Source organism: Dendrobates tinctorius, unplaced genomic scaffold (assembly GCF_039654945.1).
Source record: "Dendrobates tinctorius isolate UK_male_01 unplaced genomic scaffold, ASM3965494v1 ptg000143l, whole genome shotgun sequence".
Taxonomy (NCBI): domain Eukaryota; kingdom Metazoa; phylum Chordata; class Amphibia; order Anura; family Dendrobatidae; genus Dendrobates; species Dendrobates tinctorius.
The window spans coordinates 10,182,674-10,201,490 of record NW_027361810.1 but is presented as its reverse complement, the minus strand read 5'-3'; the positions used below and the strand labels follow the sequence as shown (position 1 = coordinate 10,201,490).

General features: G+C 47.6%; 1 protein-coding gene across 2 annotated transcripts in view; it reads left to right on the top strand.

Annotated features, from left to right (window-relative positions):
* Positions 1-315: 315 nt before the first annotated feature.
* Positions 316-18,817, top strand: part of IHH (Indian hedgehog signaling molecule) — an 89,747-nt gene continuing 71,245 nt past the window's right edge. Inside the window, exon 1 of one of the 2 annotated variants that reach the window (XM_073545424.1) lies at positions 316-1,179. In XM_073545424.1, coding sequence (XP_073401525.1) covers positions 877-1,179 — 303 coding nt within the window. In that variant the 5' untranslated portion in view covers positions 316-876. The remainder of the gene's footprint in view (positions 1,180-18,817) is intronic. The other variant, XM_073545425.1, reaches the window with a different exon arrangement.

Here is an 18,817-nt window from a genome sequence, read left to right as displayed (position 1 = left end):
TGGTATACTCTGCACCAGGTGCCCCCCTCAGTGGTATATTCTGCACCAGGTGCCCCCTCAGTGGTATATTCTGCACCAGGTGCCCCCCTCAGTGGTATATTCTGCACCAGGTGCCCCCTCAGTGGTATATTCTGCACCAGGTGCCCCCTCAGTAGTATACTCTACACCAGGTGCCCCCTCAGTGGTATGTTTTGCACCAGGTGCCCCCTCCTCGGCTCACATGTGGCAGCAGACACTGACAGCTCTGGGTGACAGCTCGGTGACATCCCCCGGCTGACTGGCTGCTGCTGATGCTGGAGCCCCCGCCCTGCAGAGGTGACCCGGCGGCCGCACTGATTATTATAGGTGACGGGTGAGAGGAGCAGTGGGCGTGAGAGTGAGTGCGAGCTCCGCAGACCCCGGTATATAGCGCGCCCCCTCCTCCCGTGTGATCGAGGTGCCAAAACAAACCGCCTGAACTATTTATTACGGGCGGACAGTGCAGAGCGCCACAAGAGCAGAGCACAGCGCGACCTGCGGAGCGCACGGCTGGGGCGCAGACCCCGGAGCGCACGGCTGGGGCGCAGACCCCGGAGCGCACGGCTGGGGCGCAGACCCCGGAGCGCACGGCTGGGGCGCAGACCCCGGAGCGCACGGCTGGGGCGCAGACCCCGGAGCGCACGGCTGGAGCGCAGACCCCGGAGCGCACGGCTGGAGCGCAGACCCCGGAGCGCACGGCTGGAGCGCAGGCAGAACCCACTGGACTTAGCGCCGGACGCAGAGACTTTGCGGCTGATCGGGTCCGGAGATCACAGGCGCGGGATTGTCGCTGCGGGGCAGGAGCGGCGGATGGAGCTCCCGTGATCCAGGGCAGCCCCAGGGAGCACCGGACGCCCCATGCAGCTGCCCCCTCTGCTCGTGCTGCTGCTCTGCGGCGCTGCGCTGCTCCTGAGCCCGGCGGTGCACGGCTGTGGGCCGGGCAGGGTGGTGGGCAGGAGGCGAAGACCTGCCAAGCTCAGCCCGCTCTCCTACAAGCAGTTCAGCCCCAATGTGCCCGAGAAGACGCTGGGGGCCAGCGGGAGGTACGAGGGCAAGATCGCCCGCAACTCGGAGCGCTTCAAGGAGCTCACCCCCAACTACAACGCGGACATTATCTTCAAGGACGAGGAGAACACGGGGGCAGACAGACTCATGACCCAGGTGAGGGCACAGGTGTGAGCGAGACTGGCACAGAGGAGGGCGATGAGACTGGCACAGGTGAGGGAGAATGGCACATAGGAGGGAGATGAGACTGGCACAGGTGAGGGAGAATGGCACATAGGAGGGAGATGAGACTGGCACAGGTGAGGGAGAATGGCACATAGGAGGGCAATAAGACTGGCACAGGTGAGGGAGAATGGCACAGGAGGGTGATGAGACTGGCACAGGTGTGATGAAGAATGGCACAGAGGAGGGCGATGACAATGGCACAGGTGAGGGAGAATGGCACATAGGAGGGAGATGAGTGGCACAGGTGAGGGAGAATGGCACACAGGAGGGAGATGAAACTGGCACAGGTAAGGGAGAATGGCACAGAGGAGGGCGATGAGACTGGCACAGGTGAGGGAGAATGGCACATAGGAGGGAGATGAGACTGGCACAGGTGAGGGAGAATGGCACAGAGGAGGGCGATGAGACTGGCACAGGTAAGGGAGAATGGCACAGAGGAGGGCGATGAGACTGGCACAGGTGAGGGAGAATGGCACATAGGAGGGAGATGAGACTGGCACAGGTGAGGGAGAATGGCACAGAGGAGGGCGATGAGACTGGCACAGGTAAGCGAGAATGGCATAGAGGAGGGCGATGAGACTGGCACAGGTGAGGGAGAATGGCACATAGGAGGAAGATGAGACTGGCACAGGTGAGGGAGAATGGCACATAGGAGAGCGATGAGACTGGCACAGGTGAGGAGATTGGCACAGGAGGGCGATGACAATGGCACAAGTAAAGAGAAAGGCACATAGGAGGGAGATGAAACTGGCACAGGTGAGGGAGAATGGCACATAGGAGGGAGCTGAAACTGGCACAGGTGAGGAGAATGGCACATAGGAGAGCGATGAGACTGGCACAGGTGAGGGAGAATGGCACATAGGAGGGCAATGGCACAGGTGAGGGAGAATGGCACATAGGAGAGCGATGAGAATGTCACATAAGAGGGAGATGAGAATGGCACAGGTGAGGGAGAATGGCACAGGAGGGTGATGAGACTGGCACAGGTGAGGGAGAATGGCACATAGGAGGGAGATGAGACTGGCACAGGTGAGGGAGAATGGCACAGGAGGGTGATGAGACTGGCACAGGTGTGAGGAATAGCACATAGGAGGGTGATGAGACTGGCACAGGTGAGGGAGAATGGCACATAGGAGGGCAATAAGACTGGCACAGGTGAGGGAGAATGGCACAGGAGGGTGATGAGACTGGCACAGGTATGATGAAGAATGGCACAGAGGAGGGCGATGACAATGGCACAGGTGAGGGAGAATGGCACATAGAAGGGAGATGAGTGGCACAGGTGAGGGAGAATGGCACAGGAGGGTGATGAGACTGGCACAGGTGAGGGAGAATGGCACATAGGAGGGAGATGAGATTGGCAGAGGTGAGGGAGAATGGCACATGGGAGGGAGATGAGATTGGCAGAGGTGAGGGAGAATGGCACATAGGAGGGAGATGATACTGGCACAGGTGAGGGAGAATGTCACAGGAGGGTGATGAGACTGGCACAGGTGAGGGAGAATGGCACATAGGAGGGAGATGAGACTGGCACAGGTGTGAGGAAGAATAGCACATAGGAGGGTGATGAGACTGGCACAGGTGAGGGAGAATGGCACATAGGAGGGCAATAAGACTGGCACAGGTGAGGGAGAATGGCACATAGGAGGGCAATAAGACTGGCACAGGTGAGGGAGAATGTCACAGGAGGGTGATGAGACTGGCACAGGTGAGGGAGAATGGCACATAGGAGGGAGATGAGACTGGCACAGGTGTGAGGAAGAATAGCACATAGGAGGGTGATGAGACTGGCACAGGTGAGGGAGAATGGCACATAGGAGGGCAATAAGACTGGCACAGGTGAGGGAGAATGGCACATAGGAGGGCAATAAGACTGGAACAGGTGAGGGAGAATGGCACAGGAGGGTGATGAGACTGGCACAGGTGTGATGAAGAATGGCATAGAGGAGGGCGATGACAATGGCACAGGTGAGGGAGAATGGCACATAGGAGGGAGATGACACTGGCACAGGTGAGGGAGAATGGCACACAGGAGGGAGATTAAACTGGCACAGGTGAGGGAGAATGGCACAGGAGGGTGATGAGACTGGCACAGAGGAGGGAGATGAGATTGGCAGAGGTGAGGGAGAATGGCACATAGGAGGGAGATGATACTGGCACAGGTGAGGGAGAATGTCACAGGAGGGTTATGAGACTGGCACAGGTGAGGGAGAACGGCACAGGAGGGTGATGAGACTGGCACAGGTGAGGGAGAATGGCACAGGAGGGTGATGAGACTGGCACAGGTGTGAGGAATAGCACATAGGAGGGTGATGAGACTGGCACAGGTGAGGGAGAATGGCACATAGGAGGGCAATAAGACTGGCACAGGTGAGGGAGAATGGCACAGGAGGGTGATGAGACTGGCACAGGTATGATGAAGAATGGCACAGAGGAGGGCGATGACAATGGCACAGGTGAGGGAGAATGGCACATAGAAGGGAGATGAGTGGCACAGGTGAGGGAGAATGGCACAGGAGGGTGATGAGACTGGCACAGGTGAGGGAGAATGGCACATAGGAGGGAGATGAGATTGGCAGAGGTGAGGGAGAATGGCACATGGGAGGGAGATGAGATTGGCAGAGGTGAGGGAGAATGGCACATAGGAGGGAGATGATACTGGCACAGGTGAGGGAGAATGTCACAGGAGGGTGATGAGACTGGCACAGGTGAGGGAGAATGGCACATAGGAGGGAGATGAGACTGGCACAGGTGTGAGGAAGAATAGCACATAGGAGGGTGATGAGACTGGCACAGGTGAGGGAGAATGGCACATAGGAGGGCAATAAGACTGGCACAGGTGAGGGAGAATGGCACATAGGAGGGCAATAAGACTGGCACAGGTGAGGGAGAATGGCACAGGAGGGTGATGAGACTGGCACAGGTGTGAGGAAGAATAGCACATAGGAGGGTGATGAGACTGGCACAGGTGAGGGAGAATGGCACATAGGAGGGCAATAAGACTGGCACAGGTGAGGGAGAATGGCACAGGAGGGTGATGAGACTGGCACAGGTGTGATGAAGAATGGCATAGAGGAGGGCGATGACAATGGCACAGGTGAGGGAGAATGGCACATAGGAGGGAGATGACACTGGCACAGGTGAGGGAGAATGGCACACAGGAGGGAGATTAAACTGGCACAGGTGAGGGAGAATGGCACAGGAGGGTGATGAGACTGGCACAGAGGAGGGAGATGAGATTGGCAGAGGTGAGGGAGAATGGCACATAGGAGGGAGATGATACTGGCACAGGTGAGGGAGAATGTCACAGGAGGGTTATGAGACTGGCACAGGTGAGGGAGAACGGCACAGGAGGGTGATGAGACTGGCACAGGTGAGGGAGAATGGCACAGGAGGGTGATGAGACTGGCACAGGTGTGAGGAAGAATGGCACAGAGGAGGGCGATGACAATGGCACAGGTAAAGCGAATGGCATGTAGGAGGGTGATGAGACTGGCACAGGGGAGGAGAATGGCACAGAGGAGGGCGATGAGACTGGCACAGGTGTGAGGGAGACTGGCACATAGGAGGGCGATGAGATTGGTACAGGTGTGAGGGAGACTGGCACATAGGAGGGAGATGTGACTGGCACAGGTGTGAGGGAGAGGAGACTGGCACAGGTGAGGATAATGGTACATAGGAGGGCAATGAGACTCGCACAAGTGTGAGGAAGAATTGCACATAGGAGGGAGATGAGACTGGCAGAGGTGAGGAGAATGGCACAGGTGAGAGAATGGCACAGAGGAGGGCGATGAGACTGGCACAGGTGAGAAGAATGGCAGAGGTGAGAGAATGGCACAGGAGGGCGATGAGACTGGCACAGGTGCGGAGAATGGCACAGAGGAGGGCGATGAGACTGGGACAAGTGTGAGGGAGAATAGCACATAGGAGGGCAATGAGACTGGCACTGGTGAGGGAGAATGGCACATAGGAGGGCGGTGAGACTGGGACAGGTGTGAGGGAGAATGGCACATAGGAGGGCAATGAGACTGGCACAAGTGTGAGGAAGAATGGCACATAGGAGGGCGATGAGACTGGGACAGGTGTGAGGGAGACTGGCACATAGGAGGGCGATGAGACGGACAGGTGTGAGGGAGAATGGCACATAGGAGGGCGATGAGACTAGCACAGGTGAGGAGACTGGCACATAGGAGGGCAATGAGACTGGCACAGGTGTGAGGGAGACTGGCACATAGGGGGCGATGAGACTGGCACAGGTGAGGAGAACGGCACATAGGAGGGCGATGAGACTGGCACAGGTGAGAGGGAGAATGGCACATAGGGCAGTGAGACTGGCACAGGTGTGAAGAAGAATGGCACATTGGAGGGAGATGAGACTGGGACAGGTGTGAGGGAGAATGGCACATAGAAGGGCGATGAGACTGGCACAGGTGAGGAGAATGGCACATAGAAGGGCGATGAGACTGGCACAGGTGAGGAGAATGATACATAGGAGGGAGATGAGACTGGCACAGGTGAGGAGAATGGCACATAGGAGGGTGATGAGACTGGCACAGGTGAGGAGAATGGTACATAGGAGGGCGATGAGACTGGCACAGGTGTGAGGGAGAATGGCACATAGAAGGGCGATGAGACTGGCACAGGTGAGGAGAATGGCACATAGAAGGGCGATGAGACTGGCACAGGTGAGGAGAATGATACATAGGAGGGAGATGAGACTGGTACAGGTAAAGAGAATGGCACATAGAAGGGCGATGAGACTGGCACACGTGAGAGAGAATGGGACATAGGAAGATGAGACTGTTACAGCTGTGATGGAGAATGGCATATAAGAGGGCAATGAGACTGGCACATTTGTGGATAAAGAATGGCACATAGGAGGGAGATGGTACTGGCACAGGTGAGGAGGAAGAATGGCACAGTAAGTTTATGAGATTGGCCCAGGTGTGGCTAGAGAATGGCACATAGTAGGACAATGAGACTGGAACAGGTGTGAGGGACAATGGCATTTAGGAGGAAGATGAGACTGGTGCAGGTAAAATGGTGGTGACGAGGATGTTGGCACTAATTAGGTTATGATGGGGCACATGTGGAGGGTTCAGATTGGCACAGGGCAGGGGCACAGGTCTGGGATGAGAACATTGGCACATATAAGACTGATAGCAGAAAATAAGCGATCTGACTGACACAAGTGAAGTGTGACAATAAAAACTAACATTGTCATGTACAAAATAGGGGCTAAGGCTGGCACAGATGGGGCACATGTGTGGGAAGTGACCAATGAGAGGGAAAATGGTGGCACTTATGTAGTAATAGTGGCACTATGGAAGGGATGAGATTGGCACAGGTGGGAAGATGAAGATCACACATAAGGATGGGTTGGGAAAAAAGTAAGAGTGTGAGACTGGCAAAGGTGAGGGTGACAACAAAATAGCATGGTGCAATCATGGCAAGTGGGCAATGAATGGAGTTTAGGTTATAGGTGAGGTGACTTCTATGGAAGATACCGATGAGTGAGATCCGGACACAGGTGACATGGGTTAGGGTGGACACAGGTGACATGGGTTAGGGTGGACACAGGTGACATGGGTTAGGGTGGACACAGGTGACATGGGTTAGGGTGGACACAGGTGACATGGGTAAGGGTGGACACAGGTGACATGGGTTAGGGTGGACACAGGTGACATGGGTTAGGGTGGACACAGGTGACATGGGTAAGGGTGGACACAGGTGACATGGGTAAGGGTGGACACAGGTGACATGGGTTAGGGTGGACACAGGTGACATGGGTTAGGGTGGACACAGGTGACATGGATAAGGGTGGACACAGGTGACATGGGTTAGGGTGGACACAGGTGACATGGGTAAGGGTGGACACAGGTGACATGGGTTAGGGTGGACACAGGTGACATGGATAAGTTGTGGACACAGGTGACATGGGTTAGGATGGACACAGGTGACATGGGTTAGGGTGGACACAGGTGACATGGATAAGGGTGGACACAGGTGACATGGGTTAGGGTGGACACAGGTGACATGGGTTAGGGTGGACACATGTGAGCACCAATAGGTGACGTGGTAGCTTATTTACATCGGCAAGATCCTAAACAGTTTGGAGGTGTGAGGGTGACAGGTGCCATGGAAGAGATGCCGTTAAGATTGGTGCTACCCAGGTGATAAGGCACAGAGGTCTTATGTAAGCACCTGGGCATAGTTTTGAGCAGTGGATTGGGCTCATGACAGGTGGCAGAAATGTGGGGAGAAACTGAGGACAGTTTATAGCAGAGGGTGCTGGATTATGGGATCAGCCCATGATGGGGATCCATGTACAGCAGGGAATGTTCTGGATTTATGTCAGGATCAGCCACTAGGTATCATCCAGGTGATGCCAGCTACACACTGACTACATAGCAACAACCCGCAGATCTGCAGCACATCCAGATAGTTATGCTCATGTCCAGGGAGGATGTTTGGTTGCTAATGGTTCCTGCACTCAGTAATTACAGGGGAGTCTCTCTCTTCCTATATGATGAGGGGTCTTCTAGCTGCTGACTGGTTATTTTGGGATTTAATTGCCGTTTCACAAAGTATAGAACAGAGTCTGCAATGTAAAGCTGTATGGTCTCCCCATGTAATATCACTCAGGGCATAGGCAGGCTACCTGTTGCTTTTCTTTTGTGGCACTACAAATATCAGCAAGTCCTCCATTCGTTCATTAGAATAGCTGCTTTAAGCCTGTATTCTGCAGCCGGTGGTTCTCCAGCCTTTTGGAAACTACAACTCACCTCCCAGTATTGCCTGGGAACTGCAGAAAACTCCTATCAAGTGTTTTTACACCTTCAGGCTTGTGAGCGGTCATGCTGGGAGTTGTAGTTCACCTCCAGCTGAGAGCCTCAGATTGCAGACTAGTGTAGTGTCGTTACTGCCGTCATGCGTCATTGAGCTCTAATGCTGGGACTTGCAGTTCCCCAACAGCTGCAGACCTCTGTGACGTTACATTTCAGTCTTACTTCCGTCATTTGTCATTTTGCTTTAAATTTGAATTTGCCGAATTAGCAGTAATTAGTGGATTTAAATGGTGTTACATGGGACTGCTGCTTTTCGGTACTTCAAGTGCATAGATCAGATGGCAATGTTTGGCATCTGCTCAGATCAGTTATGACCCTCCTTGGATAATGGCCACAATCTCCGCTGTCCGGATGGATGCACTGATCACCTACAGATCTGCAGCTGGCAGAATTGGTCACAAATTGTCACTTGTAGTCTGAGATCTGATTGTCACGTGGACTTTGATCTGGTTGTAAATCGCCAACAGATTGTCCTGAGAGCAACAACCAACAGCAGGTTCACTTCAGGAATGATAGAAAGATAACGTTACTATCCCATAGTCACAGGAAGCTGAGATATAGGGAGCTGTATGCTTTCAGGGGAGGAAAATCCCTCTGCGGAACCTAACAAACAGCCCCCAATATCTGAGCTTCCTCTACCCTACAAGGCTGGATTCAGACAGCTGTAATGTAGCTGCATTAATCATTGTTCCACGGCCGTAAGAATCAGCTCCTCTCTGTGGTTCCTCAGAAATCCTCTATAGATCTCTACCATGGGGTTGGTTTGGGTTAGAAGCCCCCGGGGGTCCAGGTAACATAGAGGCGACGAGGCTTAATTATGGCCATATTCCTAGATAGCGTAAATGCTTCGTTTTTTTGTGCAGAAAATCTGCTGCGTTTTTCAATTCAATCAACGTGTGATTTTAAGAAAATGTGTGTTGCTCTTGGTGAGTTTTTTCCTTTGGCTTCTATGGAAGATCTGCTAAATGCATGTTAAAAATGCAATCACAATGTTATCTGCACAGCCCCAGTGTTGCTGCACTAAAAATACACAAAAAAAACCCTGCCGTGTCAAATGTGCAAAACAAATGTCTACAAATAAGGAAAAACATGCAAAAAATTCAGCTAAAACCCAATAATTGAGCAGATTGCTATTGTGTATGTTGGTGCAGACACTTGCAGCATTTTACTCCATGTGAACGTAGCTCAAGTGTGTGCGTAGAGATTGGGGTTTACTGCGGTCACTTCTGCGTGCACATGGGTGGATGTTGAGGGTTATACTTTTCATATAGCGATTTGCATACAAAGTGCTGAGTGTATGATGAGCAGGTAATGGGGAGTAGAGCTGGACGCTGGAGGCTACGTTCGCCATTGCTTTATGTGCACTTATGGAGGAAACTGTCCAGTTCTTGCTTGATAAAGATGATATCAACACTACATGATAATTCTCACGTCTCTGGCACCACAAAAAGGAAACTCAGGGGAGCAGCGGGAAGAAAATAAGAGCAAAAACGGACATCTTTGACCTGGTGACAGCGTACTAAAGCCTTGCAGTGAAGAGGAAGAGGGGCAGCCTACGAATTGTTGGGGTTCGAGCAATCAGGCATTTATCACCTATACTTTAAATAAGTCAATGCAAATCTATAAAAAGTGATGGCTCAGGAGGGGAAAGTCACCATCCGGACAAAATCTCGAGGGTTTCAATGAATTTCTGTATCACTATCTATGCTGTGACTCAGGAGCACAAGAGGTATTCTGCATCTTTTACGTCTACCTCCTGCCAGATTTGCAATGATCAGAGTTGCTTCCGAGTTTAATTATTGGGGGTTGTTGTTCCTCTCTGTCCGTGTGGGCACCAATTTCATGTTAAATTTCATTAGTTTAATAAATATCATATCGCTACCGCAATAAAAATCAGACTTGAGAAATCTGACTGTCTGCTTAAACACAGAATTCAATGTGAACAAGCAGAGCAGCAATGTAAAGCATGGAGGACGGTGCAGCAGCCTTCATCTTCAATGAAACGGGGCTTATTTTGGACTACCTTAGACTCGCAGCCAAGCTACAGCCATTAACTATAGATATGTCTTCAAAACCCACTGCAAACAGAGTTTGACCTGCATACAGCAGATATAGGCATCCTGGTATATATGTCCCCAGTTTTGCTGCTGTTCTTTAATGTATAGAAAAAATAAACCATTCTAATCACCAGGGGCATACATAGAAGTCATGGGGCCCCATAACAGCAGTATAATGCACTCCCCATTGTCCTCCATATAGTATAATGCACACCCATAGTCTTTCATATAGTATAATGCACCCCCATAGTCCTCCATATAGTATAACACACTCCCCATAGTCCTCCATATAGTATAATGCACCCCCCAAGTCCTCCATATAGTATAATGCACCCCCATAGTTATCCATATAACGCACCCCCATAGTCCACCATATAGTATAATGCACCCACATAGATCTTCATAGTATAATGCACACCCCATAGTCCTCCATATAGGATAACGCAATCCCACAGTCATTTACATAGTATGTGCCCCATAGTCCTCCATATAGTTAAATGCACCCCTCCATAGTCCTCCATATAGTATAATGCACCCCCATGGTCCTCCATATAGTATAATGCACCCCCATAGTCCTCCATATAGTATATTGCACCCCCCATAATCTTCCATACAGTATAATGCACCCACATAGTCCTCCATATAGTATAATGCACCCCCATAGTCCTCCATACAGTATAATGCACCCCCATAGTCCTCCATATAGTATAATGCACCCCCATAGACCTCCATATAGTGTAATGCACCCCCATAGTCCTCCATATAGTATAATGCACCCCCATAGTCCTCCATATAGTATAATGCACCCCCATAGTTATCCATATAGTAAAATGCACCCCCAATTGTCCTCCATATAGTATAATGCACCCCCATAGTTCTCCATGTAGTATAATGTGCCCCATAATCCTTCTTACATTATAATGCACCCTTCATAGTTATCTATGTAGTATAATGCACCCCTATAGCTCTCCATATAGTAAAATGTGCTCCATAGTCCTTATGGTATAATGCAACCTTCATAGTTCTCGATGTAGTACAATGCGTCCCCCATAGTCCTCCAGATAGTATATTGTGCCCCCCATAATCATCAATATAGTAGAATGCATCCTATAGTGCTTCTTATAATATAATGCACAGCCCATAGTCCTCCATATAGTATAATGCACAGCCTATACGCCTCCATATTGTATAATGCACCGCCTATAGTCATTCATGTAGTATAACGCACAGCCCATATCCTTCATATAGTATAATGCACAGCCCAGAGTTCTCCATATAGTATAATGGACCCCATAGTTCTCCATATATTATAATGCACTGCCTATAGCCCTCCATATAGCATAATGAACAGCTCATAGCCCTCCACATTGTATAATGCACAGCCCATATCCTTCATATAGTATAAGGCACAGCCCATAGTCAACCATCTAGTATAATGCACAGCCCACAGTCATCCGTCTAGTATAATGCACAGCCCATAGTCATCCATCTAGTAAAATGCACAGCCCATAGTCACTGACAAAGACATGAACAGTCTGTAATTTTAAGGGTATGTTAATTTTAAAATTGAGAGCTACAATATCAAAAATAAAATCCAGAAAATTACATTGTACAAATTTATTTGCATTTTGCAGTGAGAAATAAGTATTGGGCTGTGCATTATACTATATGGAGGACTATAGGCTGTGCATAATACTACGTAAATGAACATGCTAAATATCACAGTGTATATAACAACATGGATCAGTCAGGACAATAAGTGACTTTGGGATGAAGTAGTTAGCAACCAAGAAATGACAACTGTACAGACCCAGCTTTTTTGCCAGTCTTCAGGTTTCAGAACAATATTGTTTCTTATCTCCAGTTATAAATCTGTACCTGTGGAATGTCAGCTGCTTCCATCACAAGTGTTCTCATAAAGTGTCCTCAAGCCAAAAGTCCACTAACAAGAGGGATTTCCTTATATCGTCTATATTCACTTTCTTACATGATTTAACAATATAATGTATGCAAGTATTTAATGTAAAAAAAAAATCACTAGTTACATCCTGTATCATACTTCAGAGCTGCACTCCCTATTTTGCTGGTGTAGTCACTGTGTACATACATTACATTACTGATCCCGAGTTACATTCTGTATTATACTCCAGAGCTGCACTCGCTATTCTGCTGGTGCAGTCACTGTGTACATACATTACATTACTGATCCTGAGTTACATCCTGTATTATACCCCAGAGCTGCACTCACTATTCTGCTGGTGCAGTCACTGTGTACATACATTACATTACTGATCCTGAGTTACATCCTGTATTATACCCCAGAGCTGCACTCACTATTCTGCTGGTGCAGTCACTGTGTACATGCATTACATTACTGATCCTGAGTTACATCCTGTATTATACCCCAGAGCTGCACTCACTATTCTGCTGGTGCAGTCACTGTGTACATACATTACTGATCCTGAGTTACATCCTGTATTATAACCCAGAGCTGCACTCACTATTCTGCTGGTGCAGTCACTGTGTACATACATTACATTACTGATCCTGAGTTACATCCTGTATTATACTCCAGAGCTGCACTCACTATTCTCCTGGTGGAGTCACTGTGTACATACATTACATTACGGATCCTGAGTTACATCCTGTATTATACTCCAGAGCTGCACTCACTATTCTCCTGGTGGAGTCACTGTGTACATACATTACATTACTGATCCTGAGTTACATCCTGTATTATACTCCAGAGCTGCACTCACTATTCTGGTGGAGTCACTGTGTACATACATTACATTACTCATCCTGAGTTACATCCTGTATTATACTCCAGAGCTGCACTCACTATTCTGCTGGTGCAGTCACTGTGTACATACATTACATTACTGATCCTGTGTTACATCCTGTATTATACTCCAGAGCTGCACTCACTATTCTCCTGGTGGAGTCACTGTGTACATATATTACATTGGGTGATAACTTACTGATTGCTGGGGGTCTGAGTGCCGGGACCCCTAGCAATTCCTATATTGGGGTTCTGCAGCCTCATCCTTAATGAAGCAGTGGTTTGGAAGCTCGGCCTCCACTCCTCTCATTGTCTTTGATCTGCTGCGTCCGGCTATTTTCAGCAGCCCCATAGGCAGTTGAGTGGGGCAAAGATCGACCTTTTGCTTTCTGCTTGTTTCATGTCTGCATTGAGCTTGGTCTGGTTATTTGCATTCTAGGAAGTATTTTCATCTGATTTAGGAAATACTATCAGCCCCCCTGCATTATGGGAGTTCAGTTGAGCTGTTAGGCGTGTGTCTGATAACAGACTTGCTGACAGTTTCCAAAATTGATTCTAAGCTGTATACAGTGTTCAAAAGAAGTCATAACCTTTAAAGAGGAGCCTATAGGTCAGCCCTTGTGGCAGCAGCAATGGTCATACTACTCCTGACCCAGTGACAACCTGCTGTGGGAGTTGCAGTCTTGCATCCAGTGGTTGTCGCGCTGCTTTCCCAGAGAGGAGGAATATATTTCCAATATTGGATGATAGGACGTATAGGGAGTATTTGGGGACACTGGATGTAAAGGAGAACACTGGATCTCTGTGCAGATGTCTTGATAAAGGAAATGTTACTGGGTTAGGAATTCCCCTAATTAGAGGAGCGAGTGGCTGGAAACAGAACAATCACTCCCATTGGAAGGGATGGTAGTGATACATTTTTTTAATGTTTTGTTGCTGCAGAAAAATCCAGGGAGCGGCATCGCTCTGCGTGTCCCTCTCCCGCTCTCGTCGTGAGGTGTGTGTATATTGGAGGGGGCTTATACTTACAGAGGTATGTGAAATATTTATTTGACACTGAAAAATTCACAAGTGCAGCAAAACTCTTCTCACATCGTCTAGAAATTAACGAACGTACAGTAAATGGATGTCCGGAGTCGCCGTCTTGTAAAAATGCTCCTGGAAAAGCTGAGTGACAACTAAATTAGCCTCATTAACCCTTCTAAAGGGGTCATCACCCATATTTCCAAAAGTCCCACATGGCACATTTGTGGAATTATGAAATGATATGTTCCCCATTTGCAAATTTCTGCATAATTAGGCAGATCTGACATTCCAGAGGGTCCACAAGATGGGAGAGCCGCCATATTGATTGTCATCCAACTTTCCAAGGAGCAGATATAGCTAAGAAAGAACTGAATATATTTATAAAAATGACTTTAATTTGTGTTTTGTCAGTGACCATTTTGGTCGGGCTGATTGGTAATAGGGCGACAGTTCTGGTCCTTGGAGCCAACATTCACATTGCAGAGGCTCATGGGAAAATCATTGTATGGGGCCCTTTTTTGGAAGCAGGGAATGAGTTCCCAATAACTTTAGTATCCAGAAAAATAACTACCATACAGTGTCCAAAGTGAAAATTACACACCATGCTCAAATGATGTCGCCATACCAAGCCGTAATAATATTCCAAAGCAATTCCCAAATAATGCGTCATACAGTGCTCAAATATGTCCACCATAGAGTTGTCAAATAAGTCCACAATACTGTGCTCAAATAAGTCCACCATACAGTGCTCAAATAAGTCCACCATACTGTGCTCAAATAATTCCACCATACTGTGCTCAAATAAGTCCACCATACTGTGCTCAAATAAGTCCACCATACAGTGCTCAAATAAGTCCACCATACAATGCTCAAATAAGTCCACCATACAATGCTCAAATAAGTCCACCATACAGTGCTCAAATAAGGCCACCATACAATGCTCAAATAATTCCACCATACTGTGCTCAAATAAGTCCACCATACAGTGCTCAAATAAGTCCACCATACAATGCTCAAATAAGTCCACCATACAATGCTCAAATAAGTCCACCATACAATGCTCAAATAAGTCCACCATACTGTGCTCAAATAATTCCACCATACTGTGCTCAAATAAGTCCACCATACAGTGCTCAAATAAGCCTACCATACAATGCTCAAATAAGTCCACCATACTGAGCTCAAATAAGTCCACCATACAGTGCTCAAATAAGTCCACCATACTGTGCTCAAATAATTCCACCATACTGAGCTCAAATAAGTCCACCATACTGTGCTCAAATAAGTCCACCATATAGTGCGCAAATAAGTCCACCATACTGTGCTCAAATAATTCCACCATACTGAGCTCAAATAAGTCCACCATACTGTGCTCAAATAAGTCCACCATATAGTGCCCAAATAAGTCCACCATACTGTGCTCAAATAAGTCCACCATACAGTGCTCAAATAAGTCCACCATACTGTGCTCAAATAAGTCCACCATACAATGCCTAAATAAGTCCACCATACTGTGCCCAAATAAGTCCACCATACAATGCCTAAATAAGTCCACCATACAATGCTCAAATAAGTCCACCATATAGTGCCCAAATGATGCCACTATACTACGCCCCCAATAATAACAATCTACAGTCAGAGTTGCCATATAGCGCTCATATAGGATCACTGTATAATGACTCCATTCAGGGTAATGATGTACTTGCCTATTACTGCTAAACAGTACTCAATTAATAATACAACACGTTGTCCAAATAATATTTCCAAACAGTTTCCATGTAATGCCACTATACAGTGCCCAAACTACAGTGTAAAAAAGCCTGTAAATAAAAAAAAGCTAAAACAGTTACCAAATTATACCGCTGTATAGTGCAAAAATAATGGCGCCATACAGTGCACAAATAATGTTAATGTTACCATTAAGTTCAAAAATACCAGTTTGAAACAGATTTTGCTTTTTTTGGGCAATTACACGAATCCTGTAAGATTTCTGTCATTTCCACATTATGTGGCTCTTTGGCATTGGGCTGAATTACCGTCCGCTCACAGCTGACTATCGCTCTCTGCGGCTTTGTGATGCTTTTTATTGGTCGCTTGCAGCATGTTTGGCATTTTGCGCCATTGCGGTCTAATAAATTGCCTTTTGCTTTTGCACACATTTTGCTTTCATCGTAAATTGTGGTGTAATTTTATCCTCCAGTCACATCTCAAGGTTAATTTTTTTTTTTATGTTCTTTTTTTACTGCTCGGAATTTGTAGGTGTTTGTAGATGAGCTTCGCTCCGCTGTCACCCAAGTGACTTTTCCTATTATTGTGGATCATCTGAAGCCCCACAATGCACTGCTTTCAGAATTCAGCTTTGGCTGTGACCGGAGCATATGACATGGATAGAAGATAAGTAAATCTGACGCTTGCAGATCTATTCTTCATTCCGTGTAGCTAAACTGAACAGTGTGACGCAATTTAATATTTTTTACTTGCAGTGAAGTTATAAAGTTATATTGAGCCGTATTTATGGTGGAAAGTCAATAAAAGGGGCGGCTCCTGATTACTCGCCGCGCGGACTTTGACACATTGTTTACTGTTCTACACTGTTGGCTATCCCGGGCACACATCAGACAGGAGGCCGAGCCTTGTGCGCGGAAGCAGGGAGATGGGCACGCTCCTGCAAATTAAAAACGATGCACCGTGCAGAATATGCACTTAATACGTGACCTATTGTACAAGTACCGGCTGCCCCGTCATGGCAGGCTCAAACTCTACAACTGAAAGGGGTTCGCCGCTTGTATGTAAATGAGGCTTAGGCTACTTTCACACTTGCGTTTTTTTGCTGCGCGTTTTTTGCGCACACAAACGCATGAAAAAAACGCATCATGCGTTTGTGTGCATTTTTTGCGGGTTTTGGTGCATTTTTAAAAAAAAAAACGCATGTTTTTTTGCGCATACGTGCGCATTACAATGCGTGCCCATAGACTTTAATGGGTGTTTTGCTGTAAAAAAAAAACGCATTGCGTGCGCATGCGTTTTTTGGGGGCAAGTCGGACGCACAAAAAATGTAACAGGATGCATTTTGTGCGCCCGATCGCACACTGCAAAAAAAACGCATGCGCATACAAACGCGTAAATGCATAAGCGCACCCATGTTAAAGTATAGGGGAAAAAACGCATGTTTTTTTGGCGCTAAATAGCAGCGCAATAAAACGCAAGTGTGAAACCAGCCTTATTCATTGTACAATGAAAAGTTCTGCAACTTTGTAATATAGTTTGTGTTTTAATTCCTCATTTTTTTCAAGTATGGCCTGTTTCACATTTCAGTTTTCTGGCGTCAGTCAAAATCCGCCAGAGTGTGAAAAAACGGATCTGTTTCCTTTTTGTGACAAACGGATGCCACCGGATCCGTTTTTTGTACGGATCCGCTTTAGTCGCTAGTGCATGAAATTTAAAGTAACACGACTCTGGAAAGGAGGAGAGCGAGAGAAAAGAGAGAGAGAAGAGAGAGAAAAATTTTAGCTGCCAGAACAGGATTTGGAGTTAAAAATCATGAAATGAAATTCTTTTGGGCATTCTCAGTATAAAAAGGCGGATCCGTTCCCGGATTACATCAATTAACGGTTGGCAACGGATCCGCCGCCCATAGGCGTCCATTATAACGCATAGTGGACAGCGACGGATCTGTTGCTATCCGCTGTTTTAACGCACACAAAAAACGTTTCATTGTCCGTCCACTCCAGACAGTGGACGCCAAAATTATGACGGATCCATCAAAAAACGGATGCAAAGGATGACCATCCGTCAAAATCAGCCGCAATGCAAGTCAATGGGAAAAAAAAACGTATGCGCCCCAAAAAATGGGGGATCCGTTTTTGTTTGCAAAACGGCGGATTTTGACTGACGTAAAAAAACTGAAGTGTGAAACAGGCCTTCAACAACTTTCTTGTATGTTTGGCTTCTGATGGTTTGCTACAATTGTATCATTCTGGACAATGCTCTGCGAGATAAACAGTCTGAACTCCAAGCTGATACACTGCATCGAAACTTGCCTTAACGGCTTATTTTAGGACTGAGTCTGCTGTGGTTGAGTTAGCACTTACCTTTTTTTTTTTTTTACACCTGACATCCTTCTGATCAAGGCAGTTTAAACCCTAGTTAGTAAGGGTGCCCCCGTATTCTATCACATCAGCAAACTCCCACCCTAAAATGTGATCATGGAGTCATAATGGGTTATTATAGCTGGCAGCCTGATGAATACCCTGGTGTCTGACATACTTGAACTCCTATTAAAGGCATACAATGGTTCTGATAACGTCTGCATTGATGACTTCACACCTACAGATACCTGCCAGGATGTGTGTGTGATCAGCAGGTATTTCGGGGTGTCCGGACAGGCGGCCCCGCAGTTCACCTTATCATCCTGTTTGCTGACTTTTCCTGTCGCACAGCCGACGTCTCAGGATTACCACTTGTAGAAGATGTGATTCTTAATTTGCTTTTCGATGTAAACATCTTTGCTTTTTTCAGAAGCGCTTGGCGAAATGCAGCTAAATTTAGTGGGGGATTCTAGGAATGTGTTCTGGAAAATTGGAGGTTCAGATAATTTTCAGGGTTCACCTAGTGATGTTTGTAGCCTCTCTGAAGCCAGGAGATACAGATTGGGTGCTTGAGGTATCGGGACCACATAATCCAATGTTAGCATTACCACCACTTATACTGTGCTGCTTAAAGGGGCGCAAATATAATGGGCCCTTGGAGCCCTGGTTGGACCTCCAAAGATTTGCTGTTGGGTGAGAATTCACTTTACAGAGGAACTCCCATCGCCACCAAATAAAGGAGTAAAGACCTGATGCAAGAGTGCCAGT